The sequence below is a fragment of the Propithecus coquereli genome, unplaced genomic scaffold (assembly GCF_000956105.1).
Source record: "Propithecus coquereli isolate 6110/MARCELLA unplaced genomic scaffold, Pcoq_1.0 Scaffold310, whole genome shotgun sequence".
In the NCBI taxonomy this organism is placed as follows: domain Eukaryota; kingdom Metazoa; phylum Chordata; class Mammalia; order Primates; family Indriidae; genus Propithecus; species Propithecus coquereli.
The window spans coordinates 4,368,095-4,387,981 of NW_012148731.1; the positions used below are offsets into that span (position 1 = coordinate 4,368,095).

General features: G+C 57.8%; 1 protein-coding gene across 1 annotated transcript in view; it reads left to right on the forward strand.

Moving 5' to 3' along the window:
- Positions 1 to 19,887, forward strand: part of EVL (Enah/Vasp-like) — an 88,268-nt gene that overhangs the window by 67,442 nt on the left and 939 nt on the right. Inside the window, exons 4-13 of the mRNA XM_012650099.1 lie at positions 1,104 to 1,167; positions 4,083 to 4,150; positions 5,901 to 6,130; positions 6,946 to 7,067; positions 10,359 to 10,419; positions 13,610 to 13,673; positions 15,290 to 15,356; positions 15,449 to 15,511; positions 18,108 to 18,174; positions 18,465 to 18,522. Of these exons, the coding sequence (XP_012505553.1) occupies positions 1,104 to 1,167; positions 4,083 to 4,150; positions 5,901 to 6,130; positions 6,946 to 7,067; positions 10,359 to 10,419; positions 13,610 to 13,673; positions 15,290 to 15,356; positions 15,449 to 15,511; positions 18,108 to 18,174; positions 18,465 to 18,522 (864 nt within the window). The remainder of the gene's footprint in view (positions 1 to 1,103; positions 1,168 to 4,082; positions 4,151 to 5,900; positions 6,131 to 6,945; positions 7,068 to 10,358; positions 10,420 to 13,609; positions 13,674 to 15,289; positions 15,357 to 15,448; positions 15,512 to 18,107; positions 18,175 to 18,464; positions 18,523 to 19,887) is intronic.

Below are 19,887 nucleotides of genomic sequence, written 5' to 3' on the forward strand. Positions count from 1 at the left end.
GGCTTGGTTTCCTCAGCTGTTACAAGTCCTCGTGGGAGCCTCGGGGTTGTGGGAAGTAGAATTAAATTTTAAAAAGTGCCTGGACATTGCTCTAGTAGTGCTCACATATTAACCGCTTTTGTTTCCTGAGAACAAGGAGGGAAGGACCACTAGGACCCCGAGCCTCTGAAGTAGGAAGGAAAAGGGATTGCCCCCACCCCACCCCGTCACCGATGTTACTGCTTGAGTGACACTGTCACCGCATCCTGGGCAGAAACAAAGCTGCTTCCCTGCTAGTCAGGGAAGTGTCCTGAGTGACACCAGAGCTGGCAGAGGGAAGGAACAGTCAGCTTGATCTCAGGTTAGGACAGAGCCTGGATTTCGTCTTCGATGTGACCCAACAGCGGGGCCCTGATGCGGGTGCCCAGCACCAGCTCTCCTCTAAACGCGGGGCGAGCAGCAGACCTGGCCTGCTCCGGGGTCCTGGCTTCAGGGTCCAAGGCAGGGTGTGTCCCAGAAGGCTCCGTGTCCGTCCAGAACAAAGGGAGGGATGGCAGGAGCTGGTTGCTTCCCGCCCCACAGCTCCAGGCTCCTGATGCAGACAGCAGGGCGTCACGTGGGGGCGAGGAGCACGGGCTTCGGCTCGGACAGACCTGGGTTTTAACCTCTGACTGTGACACTCACCAACGGTGTCAGTCCTTTGCTCAGAAAGAGGAATAAAATGGGTCTTTGGGGTTTTGCGACTCCAAGTCCCCTGGTGATTTTAGTTAGAACAGCTTAGTGGGACGTGGGGAGGCAGAGTCGATGTGAAAGGATTGAGGGGCGGTGGCATGTGAGGCAGGAACAGCAAGCGCCGTTCACGGGGGAAGGAGAGGAGCCAGCCGCTGGGAGGGATGAGCTGGGTCCCATTTACTGACTGACAGGGAGGAGCCACGAGAAGCGGTGATTGGGAGACGGAGGTGGGGCAGGGCCTTGCGCAGGTGTGGGGCCAACTTTTAAGAGAAGGTCAGGGAGAGATCTCTTCCGCAGCCAGGAGGGGCAGAGATGGACACGGTCACAGGTTTGTTTGTCGGAGCCTTTCGTCCCTTTGCTAACCATTCGGCTTTTGTGCTTCTGCCCCACAGGCCCCTCCAGCCAGCGTCAGGTGCAGAATGGCCCCTCTCCTGATGAGATGGACATCCAGAGAAGGTAACCCGGCACCCAGCAGGGGCCAGCCTGGCAGCCTCCCCAGGAGTGCCTGGTGGCAGGGGTCCCCTTCAGCAAGTGAGGACACCCCTGCAGCTAGGGCCAGGACTCCCAGAAGCACATGCTGGGGAGAGGAGGAACAGGCCAGACCAGAAAGAAAGGGAACTAATGCATGGCAGCTTGTCTCAGACGTCAAGACCAGGAATGACAACGAGAATCCGTGGTCTACAGAGACCACCACTAACCTCCATTTGCTAAGCTCTTTTGATGGGCCTTGCAGTGTCCTGAGTGCTGTTCATTTGTCATTTCATTTCACCTCCCCAAGAGTGCTAGGAGGCAGTTATGACATGGAGGGATTCTGCCTGAGGAGGAGGCTTCTGCCTGAGGAGGAGGCAGCTCCCACGGCCTATGTTTTAGGGGCCATAGGAATGACCCCCCTACCCCTGCCAGCAGAGCTTCTAAAGTGCTGGTGCTGGGAGGAAGGGCCAGGGCAGTGGTCCCGAAATTGCAGAAGGGGTCATGCTGGCGACCCATGGAGCAGCCTCCCCAAGGTCACATTGCTGGGAAATGACAGAGCCAGGACTGGAACCCAGGTCTGCCCCTCCACCATGGTGCTCTGCTTCTTCTGACTGTGTCGAGGGAGTTAGGCCTGACACGGGCCACGCTCACCAGCTTTGTCAGACAGGGAGAACAGCTCCCGTTCCCTGTGGCTGGACTCCAGCCCAGCCCTGGACCTCTGCCCCTCACCGGTGGTGTGAGACTTCTCCCTACAGCTCCTTTTCTCTGGCCTGTCCCTAAGGCTGAGAAATGAAAGCCTTAGGGTGAGTGATTTCTGAGGCTCCACCTGTCTCTGACTTTGTGCTTTAAGACCTTGAGCAAGTTGCTGCTCTAGTCCTCAGTTTCCCCACTTGAAGATGGTGCTAGCCTTGCTCTGCCTTTCTCAAGCACATGAGGTGACAGACAGCAGGAGGGTGCAGGCTAAAGTGCTCACAATGTGAGATTCCTGTCTGTGGACTCGCATGTCTTTACTGACTCCGCAGGCCTGTCTGACAGCCTCACAGAAATACAGCACTTTGCAGGGTACAGAGGACTTTGACGTGAATTGTCTCACTTGAACCTTTGCTCTCGCCTGACGGCTTGTTATACTGTTCCCAGAGGAGCCAGCTGAAGCTCAGGGTGCAGAGGGCTCGCCCAGAGCAACGGGCGCTGCAGGCAGAGCCCTGCCTGGCAGTCACGTCTGACTCCGACTGCAGCTCTCTGCCAGGTCCCAGGGCCACCCCACCCAGAAAAGGGCATGAAGTAGGGAGCCTGTGAGGTATAAATGTGGCGTCAAATGGCTGCTAAATAGATCCTTCCCTTGTTCTCTCAGAACTGGTTCAGCACCCACAGCGCCCCATTATCTTAACCCAAGGCCCAAGTGAAATGCGTGCAAGGTCCCTGGCTGCGGAGGGCGTGTCCACGGACCAGAGCACCTGCCAGTCGGGATGTGACTGCAAGCATCAAACCCCAGGGTCAGGACCTTCACTTGGCCACTGTCCAGTGCCACTTTCCTGGGGGAAGGGGCGGCAGGGGAGAGATCACTCCCTCGGGGCCCACAGTGAGGTAGTGACTCCAAGCACAGGCACCTTTCTGTTTTCATGCAAACAGAAGCACAGGTGCAGACTGATTTTTAAGTATTTTCCAAACATCTCCATTTTAGAATACTATGGTTTTCTGAGTCTATGGATCCTGCTAGGGAGGTTGGAGTGTTGGGTGATGTTTCGGCAGTTTGAAAGGAGAATCTAGCGCAGATGCTGCTGGGAGCTTTTCAAATACCTTTAATGCCAAGAGGGATGTTTCCATTATTTTGGGGGTGTCAGGCATACTGCCTACAGGAACCCCATGAAATAGGTGCTTCTAGTGCTCTCTCTCACCAAGCCCAGAGTTGGCCTCAGCACACTTATTAACCCTGCGCTTCAACAGCAGGTGTTCAGAGTTGGCTCCACACCACTTGCACGCTTGCTGCTGTCCCTGGACTAGGTGGTCCCCGAAGGCCCTTCCCATTCCAGTATTTCGGTCTTTGGATTCTGTGGATGTATTTGTGGGTCAGTGTCCTCATTCAATGAACCTTTGAGAGCACTCAGAGATGGCCAGATGTGGTGGCTCACATCTGTAATCCCAGCACTTCGGGAGGCTGAGGCAGGAGGATTGCTTGAGGCCAGGAGTTTGAGACCAGCCTGAGCAACATTGTGAGACCCCATCTCTACAAATAATAAAAAAGTTTGCCAGGCTTGGTGGTACACACCTGTAGTCCCAGCTACTCAAGAGGCTGAGACGGGAGGATCGCTTGAGCCCAGGAGTTCAAGAGTTTGAGGCTGCAGTGAGCTGTGATCCCACCTATGAATAGCCCCTGCACTCCAGCCTGGGCAACATAGTGAGACCCCTGTCTCTAAAGAAAATAAATAGATAGTGAGATAGAGAAATGGAGGCTGGGCCTGCAGCTGGTCTGTGGTAAAGAGAATGAGGCACGTGGCCTTTATGTCCATTTCTCCTGACTACCACATGTCCCTGAGAATTGTCCCAGGGAGGTTGGCCAGGTACAGTAAGAACAGGTGTTTCTAAGGCTGGGTCTGATGAGGCCACAGGCCCCCAAAAGCCAGATGATCCCATCCAGCCTAGGGAAGGGCTTGGTCACTCTAATAAGTGAAATCAAATCAGCCTCCCATGAGGGGCTCCCTCTTTGGGGTACCTGAGGACCAGGAGACGCCAGCACTCCCTCTGTCAGGAACTCGAGCCAGTCACAGCCCCTCTCTCTGGTACGTGGAGGCAGCCCTGGCACACGGTGGCTCTTAGGAAGTGCCAGCGAAACCCGACTCTAAAGCCGGGGCTTGCAGACGCTGAGCTGTTGTCCTGACCGCCCTGCTGTGGTTGCTTCGCAGACAAGTGATGGAGCAGCAGCACCAGCAGCAACGGCAGGAATCTCTAGAGAGAAGAACCTCGGCCACAGGTGAGAGCCCCTCCTCCTCGGGGCCTCCCTCCCATTCGGGTGCTGGGTGCCAGCCCCTCCACTTAGACGAGGCCCAGGGGCTCTGTGAGGAGCTGTGGGTTGCCTAGGTCTCAGAGTGTGACGGTCACTTTAGATGGCATAGGGGAGTGAGACAGCAGAGCAGAGGGTTTGGGGAATTCGCTCAGCTTGGTCCAGCCCCTGCCCACCAACCTTCTGCCCTCCCATCACTCATTCCCGGAGTAGACATCCGATGAGCACCTCCCGTGTCTCAGGCACTGTGCTAAGGGCTGGGGACGAAACCATGGACAAGGCAGACAAGACACAGCCCTGCCCCCAGGGAGCCCATCGTCCAGTCAAGGAGGCAAAAGAACCAACACTTACAATATCGTCTGGTGCACGCTGTGGCCAAGTTAAGTGCAGGGTGCTGACGGCACACAGGAGGGTCCCAATCCACCCCGGTCAGAGACTTCCCAGAGTGTTGCTAAGCTTCAGTCTCAGACATTGAATGGAACTTAGCACATTGAAGGAGGAGGAGAGGGTTTTCTAGAAATTGTAATGTTCATTGATAGGTACAGGACTTTATAATTTGCCAAGTGCTTTCATATCCTTTGTCTTGTTTAATTTTCTCAAACGCCCTATGAAGTGAGCAGGTGACTATTATCCTATTTTACTGATGAGAAAACCGAGCCCCCGCTGGTTACAGGAGCACCTGCTCGGGAGATGCTGACCGATGCCATCACCTCTCACCTAGACGCTGCAGGCCCTCCTCGCAGGCCTGCTGCTCCCCTCTGGCCACTCTGCATTTCTAATGCAGCTCTGATGCCGTCATCGTGTCCCCTTCCCCGTCACTCCTGGAACAGCCCAGTACCCACCTGCCTTCCAGTGCCTCGCAAGCACGCCTGTCCCCTTCCTCCCTCTCGCCACCTCACCTGACCTGACTCCTGCTCTCCCGCCACGGCCCTGCTCCCTCGCCGTGGCGCAGGGGACTCTCCCGTGAACTGTGGCCAGCTCGGAGCCCCTCTTTGCCAGCATAGCGCCACGTGCCTGCTCCTGGTAGCACTTGTCAGCTCGCCACAGTCCCAGAGCTGCACTCGCCTGTGTGATTCGTTGACTGCCTATTCCCTCCCAGGCTGTGAGCACCATGGCGGCCTGTGGCTGTTGCACCTCAGCGCCACACCCCAGTGCCTAGCACGGTGCCTGGCACAAAACCGAGGCTCGGGTGATGGGGGGGCGGGGGCTTGGATACACAGACAGTGGAGCCCAGCACCCCGCACTGCGTCCTGACCTGTGCTCCCAGTTGGCCCTGGGACCCCAGTTACCTGCCACAGTCCCCAAAGACCAAGGATCAGTCACAGTTGGATCTCAGAACAGCTCCTGCCGAGGGGGCGCTAGGTACTTAGAAGGCACAGAGGAGAGAAAAGGCGCCATGTGTGCCACCAGACAGCTTCCTTCCCACTGGAGGAGCACGACTGGGCAAGAGCAGTCGGCTGAGCTCGGGGATCATTGAGTGTATGAGACCACGGGCCCAGCCTGGGCCGGAGTGCTGAGGGACCAGAGCAGGAAGTAACTGTGCCAGGGCCAAGTTCATTCCATGGGGGCTTCCTGGAAGAAGCACCCCTGGAGCTGCTCCTCATCCCTCTGAGGAGCAGGCTGCCCTCTGTCCTTCCCCCCGGGGACCTGAGGTGAGAACGGCAGGCTCAGGCCCCAGCTGGATGCTGGAGGCTGGCTGAGCCCCCCTGTTGCGTTTCAGGGCCCATCCTCCCACCGGGGCATCCCTCTTCTGCAGCCAGCGCCCCCCTCTCATGTAGCGGGCCTCCACCCCCACCCCCACCCCCTGTCCCGCCTCCACCCACGGGGGCCACCCCGCCGCCCCCACCCCCACTGCCAGCCGGAGGAGCCCTGGGGGCCAGCCAGGACGAGAGCTCCGTGTCAGGACTGGCCGCCGCCCTGGCCGGGGCCAAGCTGAGGAGAGTCCAGCGGGTAAGCGTCCCTGGGCATGGGGTGGGGGTGTGGGTGGGGCCGGGGTCCTCACACCGTCTGCAGAGCGCCTCTGTGTCCCTCCCTCGTCTGTAAGATGCTGAGCATGCACTACCCTCCCCAAGCCTAGCTGTCCCTCTGCCATTTGTCATTAAATGAGAAAACACATGGGACGGCACTTTGTGAATTACGAGGTGCTTGAGTTACACAACTGCTGTTGGTCCTCACAATGACCTTCATAAGCAGGCCAAGAACATCTCCCCTTTGTAGGTGAGGAAACTGAGGCACAGAGAGTTTAAATGTTGCATTCACATCACACAGTTTATAAATTGCAGTTTGGACTCAAGCCCTGGGTCTCCTGAATCTAAGTCCCTTGCTCTTGCCACGGTACCAAGTCGTCTCGTGGAAATCAGTCACCCAACTCGGTGTGTCTGCCCTGACCCCTCCGCACACACTCTGGAGCAAGGCCAAGGGGGGCTGTGGTTGAAAGAAGAGCACCCCTGATATAGATCTTTGGCTTAAATCTCATTTCCTTCCCACAGAATCATCTCCCCTGCCTCATGTCACGGCTGGTCTCGGCAAGGGCACTGACCATGAGCATGGCATGCAGGCCTAGCCAGGCCTTGTCCCCCTCTCGGTCCTGGTTTTTTCCCCTGTGGGATTGGGGGATGTTGGACTAGACGACTCCTGAGGTGTCGTGTAGCAGTGCCACTGTAGGAGTCACATGTACACACATGGTCCCCTGCGTCCTCTCACATCCTTGCTACTCGTCCTGCCGTCGGCACCAGGGTCTAAAACATGGCGTCCTTTACCCTCAGCCAGAAGATGCATCCGGAGGCTCCAGTCCCAGCGGGACCTCAAAGTCCGATGCCAACCGGGCAAGCAGCGGGGGTGGCGGAGGAGGCCTCATGGAGGAAATGAACAAACTGCTGGCCAAAAGGTGGGTCTTTCCATCTCCCCAAACTCAGCGTGCCTGTCGGGACGCCCCTGTCCCTCAGCGCTGCATGAAGAATCTTGCTTGGCCCCAGAATCCTTTGTCACCCAGGGTTAGCCAAGCAGGGGAAACGGTTACTTAAGTTTCCCCTTCTCAAGGGCTTCTGAGGCAGCAAGCCAGAGGAGTGCTCCCAGCCCTGGCTCCCTCATTTTAGTTTAGCAAGGTATCTACTGCAGCATCTGCGTGTACTGGCCCTGTCCTGAGCAGAGACAAATTTGGAGATAATTTCAGAGATAAATTCAGGGGGAAAGGAGGAACAGTCCTGCACTTAAGATCCCAACAGAAGTAAGATGTGATCCAGTGCTAGAGTTGACAGAGGACACTCTGGTGCGTATGTGATGAAGGCGCACGGTCCTCCAGGGGAATGATCAAGGGTGCAGGAAAAAGAACTGTGGAGTGGCAGGAGCCCAGAGAGGCCGACAGAGGACAGTTCCATCCATGTCGTGCTGGGCTCTGAGCCTGGGACCTGGATATCCACTTTTCCATCACACCCGCAGGTGTGGCTACAGCTGCCCAAGGCCATCAGCCTGTCACTGTGACTCTTTGTTGACCCCCAGCCAAAAGGAAGAGAGATCATACAGCTCTTTCTCAAAAGGGATGCAAAGCTTGGATTTTATTTTTAAATGTCACTTGGCCTGAGAAATGCTGACCTAGGGCTACCAACGTCATGGCTGACCTGGACACCAGAGGGCACAGGAGCCGCCTCCCCTGTCGGAACAGAGGAAGCCGTGCGGCAGTCCTGCTGCCTTGGAAGGCAGCTGTGAGGACCAGGAGAATGGAGAAGTCGGGGGAGTCTCCAAGTGGCTAAGCCGAGGGGGAACTGTGTGTGTACGGAGGTCTTCATAGCATGTTCCCAATTCGGCTCATCAAATGTGCACGGTGCCCTGAGGATGAAGTGAGGAGACGGGGGCCACCAAGTGCAGCAGCCGCTCCAGCGCTCCGGAGCAGGGGCCGGGCCTGGGGAACCTGCCTTGAGCGTCAGGGAGTGGCAAGGCGGAGCCACAGCACAGGCCTCTCCTGAGCCTCCTGCTGGGCCTGGGCATACATAAATCACCAAAACAGGCCACAGACTTAAGAGCATTTTATATAGCAGTAAATCCAGGCCTGCCAAGGTTGACTGTGGCTGCACAAAGGTAGGAACGGTTCACTGACCGAGAGTGCCAGGAGGCCCTCACCGAAGGGTGAAAGGGTGAGTACAAGTCTCTGGGCCGAAGCAGGAGCGGAGCGAGCCGCGCAGGAAGGTCAGCAGAGGTGCAGCGTCGGTGGCAAAGTACCTGGAAAGCTGAGACATGCTGTGCCTGGACCAAAAGCGAGGCTGGAAGAGATAGCCTCGCTGTGCAGGGCTGTCGGGCTCCATCTCAGAGAGCTGAAGAGGGGCCTCAGAAAAATAGAAGGTGCTTCTGGAAAAGAAACTCTTACAGCTTTCCCCAAGCCCAAACCAGCGAGTTAACGATAACAGCTTGATGTAGACGGTGTAGACCAAACTGGAGGAAGCACCTTTCTCTCTGAGAACAGGAAAAAGCCAGCGTTGCCAGGAGCCAGTGAGACGCCAGTGCTGGTGGGGGAGTCGAGGCCCTACTGAGAACAAACGCGCTGTGTGCACAGCCAGCAGCCTGCTCTTTGAAACCGCCTTGATGATGGATACGGGGTGGAGCCGAAGACGCGAATGCTGAGAGAACTGCTTCTTTGAATGCCAGTTCTCGCAGATCCGGTCTCCTGCCTCCAGGGGTGTGCAGTTGAGAGTCTCCTTCCCAGCCCTGGAGGACAGGAGGGAAAGGAGCGTGTGTGGAGCACTGCTGTTGGGGAACACCTTCACCCCCTGAGGGAGTGGGAGGGCTCGGCCTGCTTTTGGTTCCTAAGAGACGGGACACTGGCTGCTGGGCACGAGGGGTCATAATGGGGCGAAGTGGCAGTGGGTATGCCAGTCAGGAGGCTAGTGTAGTCCAGGAGGTGATGGTGACTTGCAGGAAGGTGTGGGACGTGACGGTAGGAGAAAGGTTGGCAATAAAATCCAGAGGTAGGATTGATCGGGCTTACTGTGACAAGAAGTTGATGTCAAGGATGACCCTCAGGTTTCTGGGCCGAGGGACTAGCCAGGCAGACCTGCCCTGAGCTACAAATATGTGGTCTGAGGAATAGTTCCTCTGGGTAAATAAGCAATTAACAAGTACTGTGGACAGTTTAAAAAAAAAGAAAGAAAGAAAAGGGGGTTCATACCTCTGGGGAAAGTATGGACTGACTATAGGGCATCACTTGGAGCTATTCAAAGTCTTCCCTTTTCTTTTTTTTTTTTTTCTTTTGGGACGAGTCTTGCTTTGTTACCCAGGCTAGAGTGAGTGCCATGGCATCAGCCTAGCTCACAGCAACCTCACACTCCTGGGCTAAAGCGATCCTCCTGCCTCAGCCTCCCGAGTAGCTGGGACTACAGGCATGCGCCACCATGCCCAGCTAATTTTTTCTATATATTTTTAATTGTCCGATTAATTTCTTTCTATTTTTAGTAGAGACGGGGTCTCTCTGTCGCTCAGGCTGGTCTCAAACTCCTGAGCTCAAATGATCCACCCGCCTCGGCCTCCCAGAGTGCTAGGATTACAGGCGTGAGCCACTGCGCCCGGCCGAAGTTTTCCCTTTTCTGAGCGAGTCTAGGTTCTTAGTGGTGTTCCGGACTGGGGGAGGTATGGCTGGAGTAACTGAGTTGCAAGTTAGGAGGGGCTTTAGGGTAATAGAAGAAATGTCTTCCTCCCCCCACAGCTGGTGGGTCTGCTGGCCTGAGCTTGCAGCAGAGGCTCCCACAGCCCTGATCTGTGGGACAGACACACTGCAGCCCAGAGAGACACCTCTCTGTCCCATGTGGCCACACCTAGAGTGTGCTGGGAACGGCTGCTGTTCAGCCAAGCCCAGGCCCCCAGGAACCTGGACAAGCTGCAGACTGACTCCTTCTTCCCTCAGGTGCTGTGGCTGTTGCCAGGTGCAATAAACAGAGACAGGAACATCCCAAACCCCATTCTCCCTGCTCAGACCAGTTTCGTGTCCCAGGTTATAGATGAGCAGAGACCTGGACACTCACCCGGGCATGGCTCCTGGCCAGGCGAGTGCCTGGACGAGCCACCTCCTACACAAAAAGGCAGACATCATCGTTTCCTTCCCAGGACCGGGGCCTGCATGGAGGAGGCGGAGTTGGGGCAGTGTGAGAACCTTAAGGAGCTGATTGGTATCTTCTCCCTTCCCTGCGTCTAGGAGAAAAGCAGCCTCCCAGACAGACAGGCCAGCTGACAAAAGGGAAGATGAAAGCCAAACGGTGAGCAGCGCGCCCCCACCCCTCCCAGATAGACGTAAATCTCCCAGGTGGGCTCTCTGGTCCCAAGCCAGGCCTTTGGGGCACTGAGTTGTACGTGGTTTGGCCACACGTGATAGGTACTTCACTGGGTGATTTATAGGAGGGCCTCTGTGGGGCTTGCCGCTGCGCCCGGAGCCCCGGCAGTAGGTCTGTGCTCACGGAGTGCTGCCCCCCCCAGACACAGCTCCGCCCTAACGGAGAAGCAGGCAGAAAAGGAAGTCTTGCCCCAGAAGTGCTGTGCAGGAGAAGTCTAGAGCCCTGGCAAAGCACAGCGGGGCACCTCACCTGCCCAGGAGCCCCAGGACGCTCAGACAAACCAGGGCCTCATCAAGGGATTTGAGGGGGCAGAGGGTGCACCTGCGGTACAGAAAGTCTGGGGAAGCCCAGGGCAGCTTTTATTTTCACATTATTTCTGTTCCTAAAGATCCCCTTGAGTCTATCCATTCTAGCAGGAGCTGCAGGTAAGCCATGGAAAAGCACTTTGGAACCCCTGGCTCATCCTTAGCGGGCATCCCGGAGCCTGGCCCAGCTGCACAGAGCTCCCAGCACCTGCTTCCACTTAAGGTGGCAATTCTCTCGTCCTCTCTGTTAAGCTTTTCCTGTAAAAATAGACTCCTACTGACACTGCTAAGTTTAGACCTTAACTGTTAATACAAACAGCATCAAGGTTACACCTCAGTACGGAATGAGAGGAGAAATACACCTGGCAGGGCCAGGCTGGTGCTGTCCTGGGGCCCCAGCCCTCCCAGCCGATGTGCTCCTCTCATTGCTGCCCTGGGCACGTACGGGCCCCTCTGCCTCCCCAGCTCCTCCTCGGCCTGCACTTCTCTGTGTAAACCTTACTCCCTAAAAAGTGGCCTCCCAGACCCCAGGCTCGGCAAGGCTCCCCGCTGTGGATCCTGAGCCCATACTCCCCTGAGGCTCTGAGCACGCACACGCTAGCTTGTGCAGACTCACGCTCTCCGCCAGCTCGTAGGCCCCGGGAAGGCCGGGCTTGGGCTTCTCACTCACCTGCTGTCCCCATGCCTTGCACACACTGTGGAGTTCAGCCAACTAACTCGCCACAAATTTCTGCAATTGCAGAGGCCCATGTGTCTGGGAGCCACAGGACAGTCACAGGTGTCCAAACAGCAGCACGAGGGCCTGTGGGCCGGCACTGGCTCTTCCTAGGCAGCTGCTGGTGTGGGGAGCGCCAGCTCCTGCACACTAAACCCACACTCCTCCAGCTGCAAGAAGAGTGGATTCCAGATCCCAGCAACTTCTGGAAGAGAAGCATTCTTGAACCCTTCAATCCCAAGGATGATGCTCTCTTCCTTGGACACCCGTCATTTCTTTCTTTAACTAGGCCCCTGGTCACTGCTGGCTCACGCTGGGACGAGCTTCTGAGAGAGCAGGGCCTGCAGGCGCCAGCGGCAGAGCAAGCACAGCGTGAGGGAGAAACCCTGGTGGCTGGCTTTTATTTTCTGTTTTATACTTTTCAGTATTTCCACATTCTCTCCAGTGAACATGTACTAAGTTTATAGTTAATGGAGAACAAACCAGTATTATTTAAAAGAAAAAAAGAGCCCCAAATGTGCAGTCAGGCGACTCGGGCAGGCACTCTGCCATGGGCTGATCGTGTTACGGCACTAAGGACCAGTGCCACCACCTGAAACGCGGCCCCGCGGGCAGCACAGTGGACAGAGAAGGGGCGCAAGCCCTGTGCAGAGGTGCCGAGAAGTGCTCCGGCAGCCTCTTCCCTAGCCTGAAATTGAAGCAGAACTTCCCTTTTCTGCAGTGAAGGATTTTTTTTAATAGAATGATATTGAAGAATACTAATTCTTTAGTGACTCTAATTTCACCTGTAATAGCTTTCACCCTCGCCTGTTTCCTTGGGCCTGGGCTCCGCCACACATTTATTGGTGACATAGTCAGGCATTCAGCTCGCTCTGAGATGAAGGTCCAAGGAGACGGCCCAAGACCTGCAGCCTCGTACATCCTTTTGCCTCTCGACCAGAGACTCCCAGAATCCATCCATTCGCCCCTCAGATATTTGGGGAGCTCCTGAGAGGTGCCAGGCCTGCTCTCAGTGTGAGGACAGTGGTGAGCAGAGAGGGATGGGGGTCCCAAGGGGAAGTCCCTAAACCAGCCGAGGGGCTCCATGGAGCAGTGATGTTTGCACAGAGTCTCAAAGGACGAACTGGAAGCTTGTGGGGCTGAGACAAGAGCAGAGTGAGCGTGGCAGGGAGGGCACCGTGGGCAAAGGCACAGAGTAGGGTGTGCGGGGCAGGGGAAAGCCAGCCAGAGATGGAGCTGGAGGGCCAGGCTGGGGGCACAGGGCTGTCCCTGCCCTGTCAAACGGCCAGGCGGCTTCAGAGGCTCTTAACAGAGGGCTCATGAGGTCAGAACTCCATTGTACAGCTGTCATTTGGACAGCAACATTGATGAACGTGTTTAGAGTAGATTCCTTCCTCTTCTTTTTGTCAAAGAGAAATGAGGTACATCTGGGGTCTTCCACAAACAGGTCCCTAGGACATCAGCTGTGCCTGTGGCCAGCTCTGAGTAGACCCTCACTTGCTGCAGGCCTGGGAGATCCTCCCCCCTGCCGCCAGGGGACCCACACAGCAGCCTCTAGTGTCAGCCAGACATCTGGTCCTGTCACCGGCCCCCCAAGAGGAGTAAGCCAGGGCTGGAGAGGAGAGGCCAGGTCCCTCCGGTGGGTCCTGCCTGGCCACCCCCACAGCCTTCATGGCCACAGAAGGGTGGGAGTGAATAGTGGCGCAGGGCTCCTGGCAAGCAACAGGAAGTGCTACACAGCGAGAGAGTGAGTCACTCCATGGAGTGCTCGGGAGCCATCAGCGCGACGGCGTGCGGGAGGCGTCTGGCCCACCCGGGCTCCAGACTGGGGAGGGGGTTGAGGGCCAGCAGGCAGCTCTGCACCACTCTGCAGGGACCCTGGACCTACCTGCAGCCTTCTCTGCCCTGGCCGTGCCCATGGTTCTCATTTTTAAATATTTATTGTTTTGCTAATTATAAAAGTAATATATATTCATTGGGAACATTTGGAAAACTGAGGTTTTATAAATGACCCTGGTCCAAAGGTATCCTGCCCTGGCCCCAAGCAGCCTTCTTGGGCAGACTCTAACAGAAGAGCCTTTCTGTTCCATTTTAGGAAGATCCTAGCACCTCCCCATCTCCAGGGACCCGAGCATCTAGCCAGCCACCTAACTCCTCAGGTAAGAGGGCGCCATCCTGACCCCAGGGAGGCATGAGGTCTTAGCATGGGAGGCAGGGACGCTTAGAAAAAGACAGTTGGTTCCAACCACAGGGCAGAACGCATGAGGGAGCCAGGCCGCGTGGATGCCCAGCTCCTGTGAGTTCCCTGAGCAGGCTGGAATTGCTAGAGCAAACTGACCACAATGCTCCCCAGGGTGACCTGCCGTGTCACCTTGTCTCTCAGCAGGACCCTGAGTCCCTCACAAGGGAAGGCACTTACCTGAGCATGTGTCCAATTGTAGAAAAGTACACCCAGGGCTCCTGAGTACAGGCTGGGCCCAGCACTCTTAAGAGGGATGTTTAAACATGCCTCCCAGTGAAATGCCAACCAAGGATGGACATTATAGAGATCACCAGTGGAACTTGCTCCACCAGAAACACAGCCCTTACCTTGCTCAGGTGTCTCCCAATCTGAGCTGTGGGAAAGAGGATATAATTAGAGAATGTGATGGGCCAGTTGTTCAGTCATTCAACAAACATCTGTGCAGTGTCCCCTCTGCGCCAGGCCTGTGCTCATGAGCAGGGCAAGGAGAGGCAGGGGGTTAGGCTGCCCTACCCTGGGCAGGGAGACTCTTGCCAACCATTTGCTCCATGCCTGCACCAGCCACCTGTGGACATAACTGCCTTCCTCATGAGGCTGTGTGCTGTATCCTCTCCTTCTAGAACTTTGCCTGGCTTGTTGATTTGCCAGAATCCACAGGTTCTTGGCCAATGAACATAAACAATGTCCCTGCCCTCGTTTGGGCTGAGTGGTTTCCTGTTAGGAGGTTGAGGCTCTGTGTGGTTTGCCGAAGATCACACACCTGGAGCATGGCTGTGGCCCCAGGTCTGTGCCTGCGGGCCCAGCGCCCATCCCAGAAGGTGGCTTTGAGGAGAAGCACCTCAGACCTGCAGTTGGTCTGCAGGGTCTTGGGGCCAAGTGGCTTCCCCACCAGCCCTAGGAATTTTGTCTTCTGCCTTTGGCCAGCCCGCAAAGTCAGCGCGTGCAAGTCAACAAATCCCTTGCAGTAGAATGAAATACAGTCTGATACCACTTACCTTAAAAAAGAAAAGACAAACCAGCTTTCAGGTCCAGGCTGGAAAGAGCCAGATGCAGTGTGTGGCGCAGTCGACGAAAGGTGCCAGTGGGCTCCAGGGTCCCACAGCAGATGGGGACACAGGCTGCCCTGGGAGTGTCTGGGGGAGGGGTTCTGCTGCCCGCTTACCCCATTGCTGGCATCACTGGTTCCATTACCAGCTGGTTCACATTCCACAGAGAGACCCAAGCATGGTGAAAGGACTTGAAACCAGGTCACAAGTCAAGGTCAACCAGGTCAAGGGAACGGGAGCTTGAGTCCTGGAGTGGAGGAAACGCAGGGTGACAACAGTGCCATGTGCCACCCTCAAGGGGCTGCCCTGGGCCACAGGGGACTGAAAACAAGGAGCCAGATTGCAGCTCCACTCGAGGCGACCTTCCTGCCCGGGGGCTCTGCACCCTTGGCATGGGGGCAGTTCTTGTCGGGGGTGCCTAGGGGGTTGGGGCGGCTGCTGAGTCCTCTCAGCTCTGAGGCTCTTCGTCCGTGAAATGAACTGACAGAGGCTGGCCGGAAGCCCTGGGAGCGGAGCAACTCGGTGGAGAAACCTGTGTCCTCGTTACTGTCCAGGTGAGCTGCCCTGGGGAGGCCCAGCAGTGACTGGGGGGGCAGAGGCGGGTGCTGGCACCGGCTCACGTGTCTGTTTCATTCCGTTGCTGTAGAACCCCGTCTGTGGCAAAGAGCCCCGAAGCTAAGAGCCCCCTTCAGTCGCAGCCTCACTCTAGGTACCGAACAACCTTCCTGCCCACTGTCCCCCGGTCTCTGGGGCCTCCTCTGTCTCCCGTCCCATGACTAACACCCCTGAACCCTGTCTCATGTCTCGGCAGTCAACAGCTTGCTCTGGGAAGGTGATCTTTTCTTTCAGACCTGGGGAAAGGCAGAGCTGCAGGGACTGGGCTTGTCCAGGTCAGCTCCTTCCCTTCCTCCCCGCGAGGAGAGGCCGAGCCTGGAAGGCAGCGACCTGTCCAAAGCGGCAGCGAGGTGGGGCTGAGCTGGAATCCAGCTTTCAGCTCGCTAACCGTGACATCGGGCAAGTTAGGCGACCTCTCCAAGCCTCCGTTTCCCCGGTGCAGTGGGGCTGTTGATCGCAGGCGCAGGGGAACAGCAGCTGGACGTGCAGCATGCCCACTGGCCGCCGCCACGGCCCGGCACCCACTCCCTCCCCGCCAGCTCCCTCTCCGTCCCCCACGCGCTGCACGCACAGCCGGTTTCCCCACAGATCTGCCGACCATAGTTCCCAGACCGAAAGCTGGTGTGACAACAGGATAGGGCATTGGGAACTGAGGTTGCCCAAAAAGTCAGAAACAAGACAGCCACATAGTACCGTGGGCCAGGTGTGGCCTGAATTTGAAGACTTCTAGAACCTGCACCAAGAAACGTCTCCATTGCCCAACCCAAAGTGAAGGGAAACAACAACTGTCACAGAGCAGGAGAGATTTGAAACTAGCCTTGCAGAGCAGGACAGATGACGAGCACAGCAGAACTCCAGCCTGGCGCTGGCAGAACGGCTGTGACCAATGCAGGTGGACAGAGAGGTCTCAGCAGCCAGCTAGCTGTATGCTGGGGACAGTGCCTGCCCACAGAGAGCTCACGTAAACAAGACAGCTGTGGGTCCTGGGGGTGCTCCTGAGAAGGCGAAAAGGGCCACGTGGTGGACAGGGCACTTCAGGGAGTGGGGTGGGACAGGCGTCTCTCAGGAGGGGGCATTTCTGCCCACCTGGATAAGGAGCCTGCCATGCAGAGGTTGTGGGGACAGCTGTCCAAGCTGAAGGAATGGTAAGTGCCAAGGCCCTGGGCCCGAAGTTCAAAGGGCAAACAGCAGGCAGTGTGGCCAGAGAGGTAGGCCGTTGGGGGGTGGGATGAGGTTAGTCTGCATCGTATTCCGCGTGCAGCAGGTCCCAGTCGGAGAGCTGTAGGCCCCGCGGCCGTGAAGGGAGCCGGGCAGGGGAAGGTGACCAGAGCAGGGCAGGGTCAAAAGCAGGATCCCAGAACAGGCGCAGCAGCTGGGGGCGAGCCTGCAGCCCTCCTAGCAGAGCCAGCCATGTCCTGCTGGAGTGAGGGTGGGCTGCCACGTTCTCCGTGGCCAGGAGCATTGTCAGGGCCATTCCCACCTGGAATGGGGTCTCTCCAGTTCCAAGACGAATCTGGTCTCTCGTTTCCCAGATGGCTGCAAAGGGGGTGTGTGCCAATGACCCCTCTCGCGCAAGCTTGCTTATGGAGCGAACCGTGTTTGTCGTGGGGGCCGCCAGGTGTGCAGAGAGGGAGGGCTGAGGCCTAGAGAGGAAGCACTTAGCCCATGGTCCCCAGCCCTGTCGCTGGGACAGGCCTGGAGAATCCAGGGGCCTCCGGCTGGAGCCCGAATTAATTACACAGGTGTTGGGCCCGTGCTTGGTGCAGGAGCTCTTCATTCCCCAGCCCCGGGGAACAGGGTCCTCGCTCGCTCCAGATGGCCCTCACCTGTGCCGTGACTGGGCACAGCGGAGCTTGGCCCTGCCGCCGTCACACCCATGATCTCTCTGCCTGGCTCGGGCCACATGCGTGTCCCTGAAACCACGGGCTCCAACAGCCGTTCTGTCCGCGTGGGGCAGAGCTTGCGTCCCAACAGCACGGCCCTCAGCACCACAGTCGCGTTTTTAAAAGACCAGGGAGTCAGACGAGCCATCTTGCCAAGATTCTCCAGGGAGGATACGTGTGCGAGGCGTTAAAATCCAAGTCGGTTAACCTTAGCTCAGAAACTTGTCAAAGCAGCGCAGTCATGAGAACCACCTCAAAAGAGAAACCACATCCACGGATGTTTCTTGAAGGAGTCGCACGCAGCTGCGTGTGCCGGTTTGTGTCGGGAGCCGGTGCCTCCGGGACAGGTGTTAAGTGGGAGACCTCACGTACTCAATGCCACTGTTGCTGGTTTCCCAAGCCTCAGTTTTAGCCAGGCACGTAAACCCCAGCGCGAGGGCAGGTTATGGGAGCTGGTGTCTTTCCGGGGAGGCGAGGGTGGCGTGCTTGAGTCGCCACGTCTGTGCAAGAGCTCTCAAACCAGAACAGCTCCTCTTCTGGACCCCAAGAACTGACTCTCGGGTTGGGAAATATGGTCCCAGTATCCGTGGAGACCCTCTTGCAGTAGAGACTGGGCGTGAAGATCCTTTCCAGGTAGTCTAAGGGTGGCCATAGATAAGAAGCAAGAAAGTCCCGAGAGGCAAGGGGAGCAGGCAGCGCGCAGCCCTGCAGCGGGCTCCGGCACACCCAGCGTTCCTGTTGACGCCGGCCACTAGCGTGGGGGGCCTCGGGCCTGCTGTCCCCTCACTGCCCTGCCATTCTCCCCAGGATGAAGCCTGCCGGGGGCGTCAGTGACGTGGCCCTGGACGCCTTCGATCTGGACCGGATGAAACAGGTGAGTGCGTCCTTCCCACAGAGGCCAGGAGCGGCCAGCAGGAGGGGGCAATCTGCCCAACGAGGCCCACACAGGGGAAGCCCTCGGCCTCGCCCACGTAGACTTGGAGGGTGGTGGGCAGCAGGAGTTCCCAGGCGTCCCTGGCCTCCACGTGGGGAGGGCAGCCGAGGGGCCACAAGGAGTCAGGCAAGGGTGAGAGCTGCAGCCCAACACTTCTGACACGTCCCCACCAAGGCCAGCTCCCCTGTCCCCCTGCCTGTCCCTCCACTTCGATGCTCTGCTCCCACCAGGAGATCCTAGAGGAGGTGGTCAGAGAGCTTCACAAGGTGAAGGAGGAGATCATCGACGGTGAGTGAAGGGCCCACGGCCGGGAGCGGGACATCGCCCGGGGCTGGCCACGGGGTGGAGGGTCCCCCGGGGTGGCGGCCTTCTAGGCCAGGCAGCCTGCGGGTTTAAGCCAGGGCCAGTACTGCACTTAAGAAACTCCATTCTTGTAATCTCTAGTTGAGGAAACTGAGGCTCAGAGAAGTGACTTGCCTAAGAACACGTACCGCCCTGGTGTCTGACACTCGAATCTGGGCCTTTCCGCTTCTCCCTGCTTCTCCCTGGGGGCTCAGGGTGCTCGTGTGTGGAGGGGGTGCTCCCAGCGTACATTCCAAAGCCCAGCCTGGTAGAAGCCACTTCAAGTTTTTGTTCTTTATTTCATTACCTGTTGACTTGCTGCCGCCTCCAGTCACTGGGGTTGGGGTTCAGAGGAGACTGCCGTCTCTCTGGGGCGCAGGGGGACCAAGAGCCACAGAACTACCTTCTAGGCCTGCGCCTGCTTGGCCCGGGCTGAGGAGCAGGCATGGGTGGCTCGAAGGAGCCTCTGGCTCCAGAGAGCAGGACGTCCCCCCTGCGGCGTCACATCCGTCCTTCCTGTTCCCACCAGAGCCCCTGAGGGGCTGGCTCAGATCTGCGGCCAGAGGGGAAGGGAAGGTGGGGCAGAGCGGGCTCAGCCCCTCCACGGAGCAGCGACATGTGGCTGGGCAAGGGAGTCCCCTGCACCCCAAGGGGTGGAGGCTGGTGGCAGCGGGGAGAGGAGGCCCAGCGGGAGCCTGCGGACCAGCCTGGGCCTCCCCTCGCAGCCGCCACACCCTAGTTAGAGCAGGGAGCACGCAGTTCCTGTTTGTCCACCTCGCTGCAAGGCCTGGGCTGGGGAGATAAGGCGCTAACAAATGAGCAGAGCCGGAGCCACAAAAGCAGACACGCACCCGGCAGTTGCTGGGGGCCCTCGAGGGCCACAGCGGAGCGGACACCTGCAGAGGGACGGAGAAGTGGGGTGTGGTGGGAACCCCGAGCCCCAGCCTCAGTCTCTCCCACCTGCCACAGGGGCCACCCCAGCCCGCAGGGAAGCACAGGTCACGCCAGGGGCCCTGAACAGTGGCGCCCTGCTACTGACGGTGCCCACCCTGGCCCCGTGAGGTCTGTCCAGGGAGAAGCCTGAGCTGCCGTGGAGGAAGCAGAGCAGGAACAGGGGACACCAAAGGCCTGTGGGGAGCAGGGGGCTAAGAGGGAGGAGCGACAGGCCCAGATCTAGGGGGAGGACCGAGAGGAGCCCTGGCCTCTGCCGTGGAGGAAGGAAGGGCTCAGGCCAGGGCTGTGGGCAGACCAGCGCAGCCCACTGGGCTCCCAGGCCAGGGACTTCCTGCTGCCCCCGCAGAAGCCAGACGG